The sequence below is a fragment of the Garra rufa genome, chromosome 4 (genome assembly GCF_049309525.1).
Source record: "Garra rufa chromosome 4, GarRuf1.0, whole genome shotgun sequence".
Lineage (NCBI taxonomy): Eukaryota > Metazoa > Chordata > Actinopteri > Cypriniformes > Cyprinidae > Garra > Garra rufa.
In genome coordinates, this window is record NC_133364.1 from 21,162,248 (window position 1) to 21,180,451 (window position 18,204).

General features: G+C 37.0%; 1 protein-coding gene across 1 annotated transcript in view; it reads right to left on the reverse strand.

Moving 5' to 3' along the window:
* hgfa (hepatocyte growth factor a) overlaps positions 1-8,845 on the reverse strand; it is a 32,991-nt gene extending 24,146 nt beyond the window's left edge. Inside the window, exons 1-3 of the mRNA XM_073838291.1 lie at positions 8,719-8,845; positions 2,181-2,325; positions 409-521 (exon numbers count right to left, since the gene is read on the reverse strand). Coding sequence (XP_073694392.1) covers positions 409-521; positions 2,181-2,325; positions 8,719-8,782 — 322 coding nt within the window. The 5' untranslated portion in view covers positions 8,783-8,845. The remainder of the gene's footprint in view (positions 1-408; positions 522-2,180; positions 2,326-8,718) is intronic.
* Between the last annotated feature and the right edge of the window lie 9,359 nt (positions 8,846-18,204).

Sequence of the window (18,204 nt, forward strand, 5' to 3'; positions counted from 1 at the left end):
ATCTGAAACGATAAATGTTGTTTACAGATTACATTTTCGTTGACATCCTGAGGTGATTTAAGCCTCCAAACAAGAGTTTTACTGTGGATTACGGCATAAATCTAATTGTTCAACTCCAGTTGTCGCTGGAAACATAAACATACGCAATCTTGTTAACGTCAACACTTATCGTCATGCTTTCTTATACTTTCTTTGCTGCCAAATGTCTTAAGCATGTGTTGTTTACAACGACAGAGGTGATTTTATACATGAGAAGCAGAAATTTCACACTTGAAGCCAGTGATCTAAACAAATATGACTGGCATTTGGTCGGTATTACAACAAAACATTTCCTGGAAACTTCAGAAGAAATAAAAGTAAAAGTCAAGTGTGAATGAACTACTTCGAAAGGATATTGCAAATATTTACCTTTCTTCTCGTAAAGGTCGTAATTAGGTTTTCGCTCTCTTTTTGCGCCTTCAGAGAAACGGTCAAAGGGAAGAAAGTGGCATTTCCTGTTTATGTGGTCAAAGTAGAATGCCCTGTAAGAAGGCAAATAGAGAAAACTAGACATTCGCTTATTTCGCTCTTTTGTTAAACCAGTTGTTCACCCAAACATTTAAATTCTGCTCCTGTTTATTTACTTTCATGTCATTTTAAATCTGGATGACTTCATTTGTTCCTCAGAAGATATTCTGAAGAGTGTTTTTGTCAAGTCATTGGAGTTCTAAACAATACTGTTCTCATTTAACGTCAACTACACTCTTAAAAATAAAGGTGCTTCACGATTCAATAGAAGAACCTTTTTGTCTAAATGGTTCCATAAAGAACCTTTGACATCTGAAGAACCTTTCTGTTTCGCAAAAGGTTCTTTGTGCGAAAGAAGGTTCTTCAGATTATAAAAAGGTAAGAAAGAGATGGTTCCATAAAGAACCTTTGACATCTGAAGAACCTTTCTGTTTCGCAAAAGGTTCTTTGTGCGAAAGAAGGTTCTTCAGATTATAAAAAGGTAAGAAAGAGATGGTTCCATAAAGAACCTTTGACATCTGAAGAACCTTTCTGTTTTGCAAAAGGTTCTTTGTGCGAAATAAGGTTCTTCAGAATATAAAAAGGTTAGAAAGAGATGGTTCCATAAAGAACCTTTGACATCTGAAGAACCTTTCTGTTTTGCAAAAGGTTCTTTGTGCGAAATAAGGTTCTTCAGAATATAAAAAGGTTAGAAAGAGATGGTTCCATAAAGAACCTTTGACATCTGAAGAACCTTTCTGTTTCGCAAAAGGTTCTTTGTGCGAAAGAAGGTTCTTCAGATTATAAAAAGGTTAGAAAGAGATGGTTCCATAAAGAACCTTTGACATCTGAAGAACCTTTCTGTTTCGCAAAAGGTTCTTTGTGCGAAAGAAGGTTCTTCAGATTATAAAAAGGTAAGAAAGAGATGGTTCCATAAAGAACCTTTGACATCTGAAGAACCTTTCTGTTTCGCAAAAGGTTCTTTGTGCGAAAGAAGGTTCTTCAGATTATAAAAAGGTAAGAAAGAGATGGTTCCATAAAGAACCTTGGACATCTGAAGAACCTTTCTGTTTCGCAAAAGGTTCTTTGTGGCAAATAAGGTTCTTCAAACTATAAAAAGGTAAGCAAGAAATGGTTCTTTAAAAAACCTTTGACTGAATGGTTCTTTGTGGAACCAAAAATGGTTCTTCTATGGCATCGCTTGAAGAACCTTTTGGAGCACCTTTATTTTTAAGAGTGTATATAGACAAAAACACTTGAAATATCTTACAGTCAAACCAAAAATTATTCAGACACCAGATATAATTGTTTAGATTTTTTTACTAGTGGGTGCAGGGCACTATAGTTCTTTCATGTAAGTGAGAACAGCAAAATAAAGTAAACTGTGACATATTATACCCAAAAATCCTTCATACATTGGATAAAAAAAAAAACTGGAATACTTTGACCTGACCGTATTTTCTTGCATATCTTTCTATCAAAGTTATCTGACATTATCAAGATGAATTTGTTTTGACACAGTTTAACTCTTGAGTTCTTTTCACATTTTAATACCATTTTCTAAACTATAGCGAATCAACTGTAATAATGTCAGAAATCGTGAAGGTGTCTGAATAAAAACAACATGGGGGTGAATAAATGATAACAGAATTTACATTTTTAGGTGAACTATGCCTTTTAAAGTTGTGTGTCACCTGCAGGACTTCTTGTTTTTGGTGCATTTGTGTGCGCAGTCATCCAGCGAGAGATTTCTAATTCGAGGAGATTCTGGACAGTCTGTACAAAGCAGCCGGCTGTTTTCACTTTTCTGATACCTTTGCAATGTCTGTTTCCTACACTCTGAACAAAAGAGACAAGGAGATTAAACACAAACACACATGTAGATACTTAAAACACACACGTACATGTACACTCGTAATCTCATACATGTGGGAGCTGTCACACACATTATCAGAAGGGTCGCTCTCAGGAAATGGTGCCATTTGTGCCCAATTTGTGTCTCTGTGACTTAAAACGGATGTAATTTGACAGATTTTACCCTCTTCAGTATGTCATGTGAAGGAACTTTTTTAAATATAGTTATAAAAAAATATAAAAAAATATGAAATATATTAAAAAATGCCTGAATTTTAGTTTTATTGAAATTTAAATAATCATCTTTTTTTTTTTAATTATGCTTTAATTATTTTTTACATACACACCACTGGGGTCTGTAAGATTTTGTACAACTTATGCTCAAAAAAGCTACATTTATTACATAAACCAATAACATTGTGAAATATTATTACCATTTAGAAAAAATTTTTTGTTCAACCACAAAACCTTGAGTCTTATTTGAGTATATTTTGTAAATTTCCTACTGTAAATATATAAAAACTAAATTTTTTATTAGTAATATGCAATGCTAATAACTTCATTTGGACAACTTTAAAGACAGTTTCTCAATATTTCGATTTTTTTGGCATCCTCAGATTCCAGATTTTCAAAACAAACCATACATCACCTTAAGTATTTTTTCAGGTTTCTGATGATGTATAAATCTCAGTTTTTAAAAATATTTACCCTTATTTGTGGTCCAGGGTCACATATTATATTTACAAAATAACTTTCTATTTAAAAATATTTTTCAAAACTGAATTTTCAGCAGCTGATTTCAATGTTGAAAACAGTTGTTCTGATTAAAAATGTTAAACATAGAATGTCATTTGTAAGATTCTTTGATGTTTAAGGGTCTTAAAAGCAAGCAGAGTAAACATAACCAGCATTTAAATCCTTTCGTATTAGCAAAATCAGGTTACTGTTTGCTATTTTATGACTGTCTCTTCTGCAGAAATGAATGAGAGGCCAGTGAAAGGGGCCCAGACTCATGATTCACTGCACTCTGGTGGTCCGAGGACATTCCCAAAGTCAGCTTACATACATGTGCAAAGCTCACATTGTAACTCCTACACAAAAACATCATCTTTCTAGCATTTAAGGTTCAGCATCTTCCTTAGTGTTTATTTGCTGATCTAACCTATTAAATGTTGACCATACAGGAATACTTTGCCCAAAATCTAAATATTACATCATTATTGTCTCTTAAAGTAGTCTATACAACTCATGCACAGTATTTCTCAATTATATGTAAGCTTTGTGTGAGGAAAACACTGATAATCTTTGCTGAGGTGACGGATGGTATAGCAACCGGACCACTGTGTCAATGAGTTCATACGCTTCATGTGTATTTTAGCTTGTGGACTTCTGATGCCCGTCTAAAGTCAGCAAGGTTGCTCACACCCATTTGCAGACCTTCAAAGCACACTTCTGCCTAATTGGCAGTAATATGGACTCCACAACGAACTACCATCATGTATTTTCCCATACACTTCAAGTGAAAGCTAAGAACACACTGATGCAACGTCATTTCAAACTAAATCAGGCCAAAACAAAGTTCGTTTGGAGTTTGTTTTGCAATTTTGAAACAGCTTGTCATATCTCACTTTCCAGAAAAATGAGCTCCGCTGGTAAACACCTTCAAACTGTGATTGGTTGATGGCTCCGCCTTCTTTGATGTGGAGGTTTTTTTTTTTTTTTTTTTTTTAATTTCTTCTGCTCAGTCCATCAAGATCAGATGTCCAAGAGTAAAATCACGAGCACACTAAAGAGCTGCTTTATAGCAGAAATCGAAAAAAAACTGACATTGAAAGAGACATTGTGTCGCTAAATTGCAGAGCTGGAAAAGTTCGAGAAAAGGGTGCGTATGCATATTCATCCAAATGTCTCTCTGGGTGTTTTGCTTACTGCAACGGTATTTCAAACTTCTTTTTACCCCTAAGTGGAGAATGAAAAAGAATGAAACTTCGCCATGAGTATACTAAGGCCTTTAATAGAATAGTTTAGCCAAAAATGAAAATTACCCCATGATTTACTCACCCTCAAGCCATCCTAGGAGTATATGACATTGTTCTTTCAGATGAGGACAATCAGAGTTACATGAAAAAATGGCCTGGCTCTTCCAAGCTTAATAATGGCAGTGAATGGCTGTTGAGATTCAGAAGTCCAATAAAGTGCATCCATCCATCGTAAAAGAACTCCACATGGCTCAAGGGGGTTAATAAAGGCCTTCTGAAGCATTTGTGTAAGAAAAAAATACATATTTAAAACTTATAAACCATAATCTTTAGATTCCACGGTCGTACGCGCATTCACAAGAAAGTGGTGTTTCTGCGGATGATGCAGGACATAGGAGTAGCATAAACACTGGTGAGAATTGGTGAACGCGAAAGCGCAGAGGAGAGTCAAAACAAAACACCAGTAATGAATTAGAAGTACAAAATGAGGATTTGTAAAAAAAAAAAAAATGTAAAAAATGACAGTGAATTTAACGGTAAAAGACTGTAAAAATGCTACAGTAAAAACATATTAAAATGGTTAACGGTAAGTTCCTCTACTTTAAATTGTAAAAAACTGTATTGAACATTGGCATGTAATTTTACGGTTGTATGCCGATTTTAGAAGTAAAAAAGAACTGTAAAAGTCTTTCTCAGAATTCCCTGCGTTAAATTTAAAATTTGATGTTTTTTTTTTAAATAACTATGTTTCTTCTTATCAGTTTTATACATTATGGTTGTATGTTACATCTAATGTTTGTTAATGAATGTTTATTGCATTATTTCAGTTTCATGCGTGTTACCATGATGGTGTTTAGTGTTTGTGTGAATGACACTGTGCACCTTCTATATATGTTAATATTTAAAAGCTGCTTGTAATGGGCTTTGGTTCATCATGTGACTTTCTCATCACCACTTGCTTTAGGTGGTTATCAGAGTATTACAAAGGTACGATTTCAGTACTTCAGTAGGTTGGTATATTAACATTATATCAGTTAATGAAATTAGCTATTGAAATGTAAATTTAAGTTAAAACCATAAAGCCTAAAACATTGCTACCATATTTTTTATGGTAAAAATCAGGCAACCACAGCTACTGTTTTTAACCGTAAATTTTACTGCCTTTACAGTGAGGATTTTGATATAAACCAAGAGGAGATATGTTTTTTTCTTTAGTAAACAAAGAAAACTTTGCTTCCTTTGCTTCTGTAATCAAACTTTAGCATATTCTCACTGGAGCTTAGGCTGCAAATAACAGTTTATAAAGTTATAAATATGGATATTTTTCTTACACAAATGCTTAGCTTTCACTGTGCTTCAGAAGGCCTTTTTTAACGCCTCTAAATCATGTGGAGTAATTTTTATGATAGATGCACTTTACTGAACTTCAAAATATCAACACCAATTCACTGACATTATAAAGATCGGAAGAGTCAGGGCATTTTCTTATATAACTCAGATTGTATTCGTGCATAAGTCAAATGCACCTAGGATGACTTGAGGGTGAGTGAATCATGGAGTAATTTTCATTTCTGGGTAAACTATTCCTTTTAGGTCACATCAGCGAATTTTAAGCAAATTCCAGACAAAAAACAGGTCATGTGTCCGTTGTCATTAGTAGGGTAGAGATGTAAAAAGGACAGTTCTGCTATTCTGTTTCTGACCAATTTGAACATGAGCGAAATCTGTGTTTGTTTGGGGAACTTATTTGCCTTAGGACACAAGTCCATATCATGTGGATTCCTATTGCAATGACCTTGAAATTTTACCATGCATCAGTAAATGTGACTGCAACTTTAGGGCAGCATCTGGGACAGGACTTAACTGACCAGATCATTCTTTTAAAACATTTCAGCTGCTCACAAATTGGACAATTTGTAGAACTGTAGAAATCAATGTTACCATTAAAAAATAACTTAGAGTTCAGTCTGTTTCTGACACAAATATGCGACCCTGGACCACAAAACCAGTCATAAGGGTCCATTTTTTGAAACTGAGATTTATACATCATCTGAAGGCTGAATAAATAGGCTTTCCATTGTATGGTTTGTTAGGATAGGACAATATTTGGCTGAGATACAACTAGTTGAAAATCTGGAATCTGAGTGTACAACAAAAATCTAAATACTGAGAAAATTGGCTTTGAATTTGTCGAAATTAAGTTCTCAGCAATGCATATTACAAATCAAAACTAAAGTTTTAATATATTCACAGTAGGAAATGCACAAAATATCTTCCATGTAACATGATCTTTATTTAATAACCTAATGATTTTTGGCATAAAAGAAAAATCGATCATTTGACCCATACTTAAGAGTGATTTTGTGGTCTAGGGTCACATATATCAGAAGACTTCCAAAGACTTGGAACAGAGCATACAAGTTTGTATGGACTAATGTTGGCATACTCACTTCATTTTGGGTGAACTATCCCTTTTAAAATTTGATAAAGGCGGTCTACATATCTCTCCCGTATGCTGTTCTCTTACTCAGCGTGGGTATGAACTTGGATCTGCTCTGCGCAGTAGTTCTGGGCCCGCTGCCCTGATTATTAAGTGATTCGGTAAACTGTTGAAAATCAGCGGTGTAAGGCAACACTCAGCTTGTTTGAGACACGCGCAGTGCTGCTGAATCTCCTGCCGAACTCCTGTGGCTGAAGCGGTTTTGGTGAGAACACATTATTAATGTTTGGGCCGCATCTGAACACATCTGGATTTCATAGAGCTGCTCTTCAAACATTGATCTTTTCCTTCAGCGCCCCAATTAGACTCCTTTAAATTCCTCTTTCTGGCCTGTCGGGGGCATCTTTATCTCCCAGCCTGCTTATTAGATTTGGCTAAATCTCTTCCTTAAATAACAACGGGATGATGTTTGTGGTAGCAATGAGGACGGGCATCAGAGAAACATCAGCATTAATGGTTTCAGTCTGACTCACTAATGTCCTTTCCTTTCCTAAAGCTTCGGTGAAAGTTTGAAGAACTTCTCGTTCTGTGTTTACGCAGCACATCTGGTCCGGTGAATATTTGCAATGGTGAAATATGGGAGAAACGGCCCTGTCCAGATGTTGCACAGCACGTCGATAACGCCCGCTTTAGAGAGTCCATTCACCCCATATGTGCTTTTGCCCATTGCGGGAAATGTGCACTCTGGGATGGGTTCGTTGCATTGCTGTAGCGCATCTAACCATGCATGTCAGTGTTATTCAGCATCAGTTTCTTCAGCAGAACAGAGCTGAAAGTAGCATATGCTGGCACTTTTATAAACCTTTTACAGGTTCAGCCCCCCACATAATGATACTGCAGAAGAGCGGATCAACACTTGTGGGATTTGAACCTACAACCTACCAGCCCAGATCTTTGACCACTAAGCCCATATCCTCTGCACTACGTGATGCATGTAACATCTTCAGACTTCAGTTTATGAGACTGAAACATGAGAAAAAGTCAATGGATTTGTGTAAAATCCAAACCAAATATACACCAGTGTGAACGGGGACAGTTGGAAAACTACAGCCCCTAAACATATATTAAAAAACCCCTTGGATTGTTTGTATTTGTAGATTTCCACCCGAAAGTAAGGAGGATTTTCTTTTATTAAACTGTCTTTAAAATTGACTTAAACTCAAACGAACCCTTCAGTCACGTTGTACGGAGAAAAAGATGAGCTCCTTTTTTTGGTTTTATAGCTAAATTTAACCTTTCAGTAGTGTACACTGATACCACAGTTTCTACTATTAACTGTAAAAATGTAATATTTATAATAATATCTCACATTTGCTAAGAGTTTAGAGTTTCAACTCAAGTTTCTTCATCAGTAAAGTCATTCGAAGCAGCTGAAAAAGTGCAATGAACTTACAGCTGGTCGTAACCTACTGGTCGTAACCACTTTCTCATTCAAAGGTAATAAAGTTTAATTAAACCCCATTTTAAAGCATTGGGAGTGAGAGTTTAGAGTGTGGTTTGCCATTAATACTACACCTCCTTCAGACAAAAGAAAAATAACCTAGAATATTTTTGTCTATTTGTTTAATTTCTTGTGAGGACACTGACGGTTTAACCGCAGTAAATATGGTATTTGTTCACCATAGTAAGTTTCTGCACAGGAAAGAGAGTCTTAAATACAGGTCATTCACAAAATAATATCCAATATCCCCAAAATGCATTCATAAACAAGCACATCACAAAACAACATTAAGTAATTACGAATACATAACTTGATGAACTTCTGTTTAATCTGTGTAATTGTTCTCAAAACAGTCTAACAGGGATATACTTGCATTGTGTTCAACACGATTTAAAACACAATTAGTTAATCAATAACCCACTTTGAATTAACGTTTGCATTACGCGCTAGTCACTCACCCATATCCACAGACAGTAAGACGCACAGAAGAGCTTGATAAATCCACATTATGTCCGATTTCATGATTCTCGCTTTGATATTCCAGGATTTGGGATGGAGAGTTTATAAGGTCCGAGCTGGTGCTGCTGCTGGTGTGAGTGATGAACAGGAACGGATCGCAGCGACCCCTCTCTCTCTCCTCTCTCTCACTCACTCTCTCTCTCACACACGCGCACTCACGCAGGCGCAGCATTAGCGTTTATTAGCGTGTTTAATCTCACTTTCCGAGGTGGATGTGGGACTTATCAAAACATAGACGAATGAACGTGTCATTTCCTACAGCTTTGACTGATAACCACATTAGAGACATGCAGTCTCGCCATGAAATGCGGGTATTAGGTGAGTAGTGACTAATAAAAGTGATTGTACTTTGTGAGGTAAATTCTGCTTTGTTCGTTATTTTTAGGCACAATATGGTAACTAGATTCATATTAAATACTAAACAAAGCTAGAAATAGAGGAAGGGACATTAATACACTACAATATACAGTACATATGTAGCCTACAACGTAATTAAAACTTCCCTGATGAGCAAGGCTAGAAAAAGAGTAGGTTTACGATTAAACATGATTACACAAAGAAGTAGTTCATCCTCAAATTAAAATTCTTTAATTTACTCACCCATGTTGTTCTGAAGCTTTATTCTTTGGTGGAACACAAAAAGGAGACACTGAAGAATTGCTCTGGTTGAACGTTTCCATGCAATTACAGTGAATGGGTAGACCTACTGGAGTTTTAAGCTTCAGAAAGGACACAAAACACCATAAAAAGTACATAAAAGTGGTCCATATGTTAAAAAAGTGGTCCACATTACATTTCCAAACTGTCTGAAGTCGTCTATTGTGTTTTGGCTCAAATGTAGAAATCAAAGTATTTGACCTGTATATTTAATACTCAACATATTTCTAAATGGAAAATAGCAATATAGTACAAAATGTGTAAGCTTATTTTTCTCAATTTGAGACATTCGTTTTAATGTTACACATCAGAGCTCATGTGTGGCCACAAAACCAGTCATAATTTAAAGCCGATATTCTCAATATTTAGATTTTTTTTACACCCTGAGATTCCAGATTTTCAAATAGTTGTATCTCAGCCAAATATTGTCCTATTTTTACAAACCACACATCAATACATACATCAATGGAAAGCTTATTCGAAAAATTGACCCTTATGACCCAATGGTTATGTGGTTTACATTTAGTAATTCATAGAGCAAAATGTTTATAGGGCATAAAAGGGAGGCTTTGAGATAAACATCTGAATCTTCTAGTTTGCCGGGAAGGCTTTATAAGCAACTGAGCTTTCTAAAATATGCCTTTTCACATTATTTATGGAAATTAAGGAATATTTACCTGTAATTATTGCAGACTTTAAACTCAATATTGCAATATTGCAACACTTTTAAGGTGGAAAAGTAATACATCAGAATCAATGCTCGCACCGTTGGTTAAATAAAACAGTCCCTAAAAAGTGCATGCTTTTGACATTAGCACTGTCTGTTCTTATTTGCTATTACTATTCATCAACCAGAAGACAGAACCAATCCAAAGAAAATTCCAGGAACAAATTGGACTTCTGAGGACTTACAGCACAGTCCTCTGCCATGAAACTAAGCTATCCAAGAGACTAAAGCAGTCATCTGTCAGGTCACGTCCAGGCACGGAGTAGTTTGATTGCAATCTGAAAGTGAAATCATGGTGGGGGGATTGGGAGTTTAAGCGAACGGCTGACCACTTCACACCCACCCTGTTATTCCACAGCAAAGCCAACATATGCAATATAAGCTACAGCATCAATAAAGAAAGAATCTCCCGCTCTGGATGCTGGTCGGAGCGGCACAGCTGGAAGCAATCCCATTCCGATTGCCGATCGCCGGGCTTCATGTTTAACTAAGTGTTCTTGAGTATTTAGACGCGAACCATGTGGAGGGCACAATCGTTATTTCACAGGAAATCCACACTTTGGCCGTTAATGGGCAGTTCTAAATGCCCTCTAGAGAGCGAGAGAGAGACATAGAAAGAGGTGAAACGCAGACCTCGGATTCTTTCTCATTAAGTCGCGTGGAGCTTTTAAAGTCGGCCTAACTGTTGAAATGTTTGCTTTGCGGTATGTGTGGCGAGCAGGTGGGCCCGAGCGGCATGCTGGCCAGCCGGCAGCGGTGGAGCCCAGGTGTCAGCGTGTCAGTCAGAGGGAAAGAGCTGTGCCTTGCGGGGCTGTTGGGGAGAATGTGGCCAGATTAAATGCCTTGACTTAAATACATCAGGCTGGGCTTCGACCACCACCCAATCCCCATGGGCGGCTCGGCCTGGTGAAGCCCATTACAAAGCTACACAATTGGAATTAATTCCACCCTTTTCCACTGCAGGTTTTATTGTGAAAAGAACTAGTGTTACAATAAGATGAAAGGGACTTTATTGAGCAACTGATAATGATATAGTCCCATTTGTTAGAACATCTGTCCATGTCGTGTATCACACTCCAGAGTGACAACTGTTGTGTGGGATGGGTCTGCTCAGGATGAGCAGTTTCCCAAATGATACAATGACAAGCATTAAGACATTTTGTCTTTTTGTGCAGCTTTGTGTTAAGTAGCCCTGTCCACAGAGAAATCTCATTGGTAAAAAAATCCTGCTTAAAGGCACAATATAAGCTTTTGACGCTAGAGGGAGCATATTCAAAACAAAGAACCAAAGGCGTAAGTTTGATGACGCCGTGATTGAGTGTGGAATTATAGGAGCCGTTGTCTTCATCCCCACAGCCGATGCAATCGAAACGCGGACGCTGAAGCGATGAAGGACGAGTGAGATACACGCATTAGCTGCATAAAATGCATCACATATTAAAGCGTCTTTGGGCTTTCCATGTTTTCTACGAAATAAAACTGGAAAAATCGAGAGTGTACACTATTAAAAATAAAGGTTCTTTATTGGCATGAATGGTTCTCTGAAGAACCTTGAACATTCATGGAACCTTTCAAATGCAGAAAAGGTTCTTTATAGTCAAAAAGGTTCTTTACATTTTTAAAATGTTCTTTAAAATGGTTCTTTAAGGAACTGTTCACTAAAAGGTTCTTTGGGGAACCAAAAATGGTTCTTCTATGGCATCACTGCGAAAACACCCTTTGAAATGTAGAATTCAAAGTATTTGACCTGTATATTTAATTCTCAACATATTTCTAAATGGAAAATAGCAATATAGTACAAAATGTGTAAGCTTATTTTTCTCAATTTGAGACATTCGTTTTAATGTTACACATCAGAGCTCATTTGTGACCACAAAACCAGTCATAATTTAAAGCCGATATTCTCAATATTTAGATTTTTTTGCACCCTGAGATTCCAGATTTTCAAATAGTTGTATCTCAGCCAAATATTGTCCTATTTTTACAAACCACACATCAATACATACATCATTGGAAAGCTTATTCTAAAAATTGACCCTTATGACCCAATTGTTATGTGGTTTACATTTAGTAATTCATAGAGCAAAATGTTTATAGGGCATAAAAGGGAGGCTTTGAGATAAACATTTGAATCTTCTAGTTTGCCGGGAAGGCTTTATAAGCAGCTGAGCTTTCTAAAATATGAATGAAAAAACATGAATGGTTCTCTGAAGAACCTTGAACATTCATGGAACCTTTCAAATGCAGAAAAGGTTCTTTATAGTCAAAAAGGTTCTTTACATTTTTAAAATGTTCTTTAAAATGGTTCTTTAAGGAACTGTTCACTAAAAGGTTCTTTGGGGAACCAAAAATGGTTCTTCTATGGCATCACTGCAAAAACACCCTTTTGGAACCTTAATTTTAGAGTATATAACGTCATTGGCGTCTGTTACACTAGTTAAAATTGCTTATTTCTCTGGATTTAAACATTCTTTGAGACATTTGGAATAATGTAAGTGCACAAGTCAGCAAAATACAGTATATAACACTGTTCTAGTGGTTTTTGGTTATTTTAATTAAAAAATACTGTGCTTTAACAGCAATGCAATGAAAGTAGCGACAGATAATTTTTTCCATATTGTGGCGTATGTAGAATAAGATGAATTATCGAAAAAAAGGTAGTGTGGGACTTGCTTCTATCCATTGGTTGTTGATTGGATGGAGGCAAATTTGAATGCAAATGTAGACGACTGTAAGAAATTCGAAGGGTTTAAAGGGATAGTCCACTTTAAAAGTAAAGATTCTGTCTTCATACTCATCACACTTACCCTTATGTAATGCCAAAGCTGTATGCATTTATTTTTTTCTGTTGAAAGAGATTTTGAAGAATGTTGTTAAACATTCAAACAAGTTTGGATCTCATTGACTTCCAAAATAATTTTTTGACCATACCAAACTAAATATGGACAAGAAAATGGATGTGTTTTAAGTTATGACATTCATTTTTGCAACTTACTACATTATATACAGGAAGAACAACATGTTAAGGCCATTTCACATTAATATTTACTACAAATTTGTAATGAAATTATTAAAATCTGCAATAATGGAATACAATAATATACAAAGGTGCAGTAACTGAAAAATATGCTCTATGGTCTATTATTAATCATGTAGGGATGTATGAAGTAGCGTTCACACCAAAGAACGCAGCAAATTTGCACGACCAACTACAAACAACTTGAACCCGATTCAAAATTTGCATGGGAAAATCTTTCACCCTCATGCGAAATTTCCAATCTTATAGATTGCTATTGAAATGGATTGTGACTTAAAGGGATAGTTTACCCCAAAAAGAAAATTACCCCATGATTTACTCACCCTCAAGCCATCCTATGTGTATAAGACTTTCTTCTTTCAGACAAATGCAATCGGAGTTATATTAAAAAATGTCTTGGCTCTTCAAAGCTGTATAATAACAGCAAATGGAGGTAGAGGGTTTGAAGCCCAAAAAAGTGCATTCATACATCATAAAAAGTACTCCACACAGCTCCAGGGGGCTAATAAAGGCTGTATCATATTTAAAACTTTATAAACCATTATCTCTAGCTTTTGGCAACTGACATATATGCGTTCATGAGAGAAAATGCTAGTTTCGCGAGAACCAAGTTTTGTTTACAGCAAAGGAAAACCAGTCTCCTCTTGAATTACATTGAAATCCTCTGACATTTTCCATCACAAATTCTCGTTTTGTACTTGTATTTTGTTTTGTTTTGAACTCTTCTCTGCCCATTCGTCACTTCTCACAGGAGCTTATGCTATGCCTACATCTTATGTCTTCTGCTGGAAAGTCACTCTCTTGTGAACACACATACTGTACAACAGTTAGTGGAAGCTAGAAATTACGGTATATAAAGTTTGAAATATGGATATTTATATTAGAAAAATGCATTGATTTGCTTCAGGAAGCCTTTATTAACCCCTTAGCGTTCCTGTCAAACTTAACTCAATGCAAAACGTTCCGCCGGTGGAACGTTGGAACACTAAGGAGTTAACCCTCCAGAGGCGTGTGGAAGAGCCAGGTCATTTTTTAGTACAACTCCGATTGTATTCGTCTGAAAGAAGAAAGTCTTATACACATAGGATAGTTTGAGGGTGACTAAATCATGCCGTAAGGCTGGACAGGCACCACTCACATAATCTAAATAAAATGACCCTTCTATTTTTCCGTTCTCTCCTCTGCTCCTTTATCTTGCTGACTGTGGCTATAACCTCCTGGCTCTGCCACAGAACAGCCATTCAGTCAATGAGTCTATGTCTGTGATCTTGCTCCAAAAACGCTTGTTCCTTTTAGAGAACACTTCATTAAAGTACCATCAGAACTCCCGTCTGAACCTCAGCCACTCCTCGGATCTCCGTTTCTCGCTGTCTCGCTCATTAATTGCCATTCTTATTCTTTCTGATTGTATCTGTTTGTCACACTCCCAAACGGTCTTTATCTTCATCACTGCCTTTGCTCAAACTCTCCTCATCAGCGCGAGCGCTGTCGCCACAGAGGAGAGCGTGTGCTTCGGCTTTAGGCGTTATATTGCAGCTGGACAGAGAAAAAGCTCAGATATCAAGGGAGGAAAAGCAAACCATGAGCACAGAGGTCTCAGAGTCACATTAGGACAACACGGGCCTCTTAAAACACAGGAGACAGATTAGAACAAGGCTTAAGTAAAATATGGATTAGAGCTTTGTGTCTGGTACCCGTGAATTACCACCAAGGGGTCAAGGTTTGGCTCGCTAGAATGAGCCAGATTGCCCCTACTGGTAGAAGTCTGCAAAAAGCATCTTTTCCATCTACAGCCATTAAGAAGTGTGTTCTGACGTAATACAGTTTTTACAAGCATCATATCGCAAGCATTTCATTTAATTGTGCTATAGTATGTTTTGTTGGTGTTTTTAATGTGATGCTGTGCTGCCACTTTTTATTATTTTTGTAAAAAAACTGACTCACGAATCTCTCACCCATTTTTCCTATTAGGCCCTGTGAAACATTATATTGAAACACTGACGACTTATACAAGCTAATTTATGACCCCAGACCACAAAACCAGTCATAAGAGTAAATATTTTGAAACTGAATGGTTTGTTAGCATATGACAAATGTTTTTGACTCTTTGAAAATCTGGAATCTGAAGGTGCAAAAAATCGAAATATTGAGAAAATCACCTTTAAGTCGCCAAATTAAGTTCTTAGTAATACATTGTATGGGTCAAAATGATCAATTCTTCTTTTATGCCAAAAATCATTAGGATATTACGTAAAGATCATGTTCCATGAAGATACTTTGTACATTTCCTACCATAAATATATCAAAACTTAATTTTTGATTAGCATTATGCATTACTAAGAACTTTATTTGAACAACTTTAAAGGTGATTTTCTCAGTATTTAGATTTTTTTGCACCCTCAGATTCTAGATTTTCAAATAGTTGTATCTCAGCCAAATACATCAATGCAAAGCTTATTTATTCAGCTTTCAGATGTAGAAATGTCAATTTCTCTATAAATGTCTCTCACATATTGTTTTATACATGCACAAACACACACTCTATTACAACCTAAGTCTTGCAATACGGACTCGTTCTGAAACTAGCGAACGGAGAGGGTAGGTTCTCACTCAAGTGGCTTGATGGGAACACTTATTCTCCAAGGCTGGGGTCTGTCATCCTGCTGTATGCACTTTCACACATGCGCAAGTACCATTCCCTTGTGGGACTAAAGTTTTAACCCTCATGGAGGGGCCTAATCGCTGGTATGATCTCCTTTCTGTGACCTTTAACCCCAGCTTGTCAAAGTAACAGCCTCCTTGCCCCCCACTCTCTCTTGCCAATTAAGAAAGAGCCCTCTCGCATTCTCAGTGTTACTCATTGCCCCTAATGTTAAAGTCAGAATTTTAGCACAAAAAATGGGATATGAAATAAAGAATGGTCAATGAGGAGGAAGCTGTCAGCAAGAATGAGAACTCTAAGTGGATATTCGGTTTAGGGAACAATTACTTTTTCAAGTAACTAGTAAAGTAATGCATTACTTTTAAACTGACTAGAAAATCATTATATTCTGTGGCTTCTCCTACTTTTCTTAGTGATATTTAGTGCCAGTTTATCAGGAAGGGACGATTTTATTCTCTTTGACTTGTTGGATGGAAACAGTGCTTATTCAGAAATGTTTTATGCGATATTCCAAGTTAAATTTGCAACTTTAGGTTGGAAACCCAGTTTAGTTTATCGAATGGGTAGATGACATGAATTGACACAAGGTTAGATGGTTAGGATCTCTTCAATGCTTGACACGCAACGCATACACTGCCAGACATCGACAGATTTGCTGGTGCACAAAACAAGTACTTTACATTTATTCCTTATGATTATTTGGTGTTACTGTGGCAGCAAACACCAGCTCAGTGTTTTACACCATTTTAACACTGATTTCTATGGAGACCGGAACACGATAGCATTCAAACATAAGAAACCATCATGGCAGCGCTCATCAGTTACTCAGGAAAAAGTTAAAAATAGCTAAAAAATAAAACAGTGACAGATGTGTGATGGAAATAAACTTCAGAAGTAATTAGACAATGGAAAGGTAAGAGTTTCTTGTTAAATTGGTTTGTAGAGTTTAAAAACAAATGCATTCTGAGAGGGGAAAACAGACCTAGCAGGGAAATCACAATGATGGAACAGCGAGTCATGGCATCCACGTACTGGAACCACAGTTCTCCCTCATGCGGTAATAAAGCGGCCCTCCAGCACTATGAATCTACATGTCTGGGGCTTTCCTTGCTTGTTGTGTAGCGAGCGTCAGTCCCACACTCTAATAGGGAGCAGATGGAGGGCTATTTCACAAGTCGCGCCTTGGAAAAACATTCCTGCACATAAATCCAATTACAAACGAGCAGGTTTCTTAACCCTGGCGCGCGTGCGACCGGCCACAGATCACATCGGTGCGGCTCACGCTTTCCCCAGATAACAATGATACGGATGAAAACAAAGCAAAGTGGACTGACCACACTTTTGTAACTTGACGTCAGCCAGGACACAAATGAACGAGTTCCACTGAAGCAAAAATAAACTAAGCGATGGACTAAACAATGTTAAGAGGATAATTTGTTTCGTCGTCATGGCTCAATGAAGAATTTCCAGGATAAACTTCTGAGATGACATCTCTTTCCCACATAAGTCTGTCCTCTGGTCTCAAATGGATCAAAACAGGGATTTACAAATGCTTATCACACCATAACTAACTTCTTATCTATTGAAACAGGAAGTTGGGGTGGGACATATTCAAGGCTATAGTACTTCTTTTCCAAATAGCCAATATTCTTTAGCTACATCACAACTGATTCGATATGATTCGTTACTTGCTATCCACCTTTTTTACTGTAAGAACGGGCAAGGCCATTTGTAACTTTTTTGGGTTTGGCTTCCAGTCTCACCCGCATCCAGCTATTTTTAGCTGTACAAAACAGCTAGTTTGGCAGCTTGATATTGCAAATTGGCATGTCTTACCATATTTTAATGTATTATACCTAAAGCGGCAAATGAACTGGAAGTCTCGCCCATAGGCTTCCGTGTTGAAGAATAAGGTGGATATTAGTTGGAGGCAAGTGATCATCCATCTGACCTGTTTCTAAATTCAAAATTAAGCTACTTTAAAAATCCTAAAACAATACATAAAACCAAAAAAGAAAATGTTCCCAGAAGATACAACTTAAAACTTGTCCATAACAAAATAAGTTCAGTAAACTCAGTGCAGATCCATTAAAAATGTTTGAGAGAAACTAAATCCCAATAGGGTGGACTGGTTCAATCACTTTTGCTTACTGGTTGTCTTCCAGTTCCTGGTTTACGGTTGAAATTGAGCCTAAAGAAAAGACCTGGCCCTGGCCTGGAAAGGGTGGAGGGCTGGAGTCCTGGTTCTGTGAGGTTGTCTGGCACCTCATTGCTTACTAAGTGGCTCCACGTGTGAGGGAACAAGCCCAAATAAATTGCTTTACCCTTCCAGACACACGGCC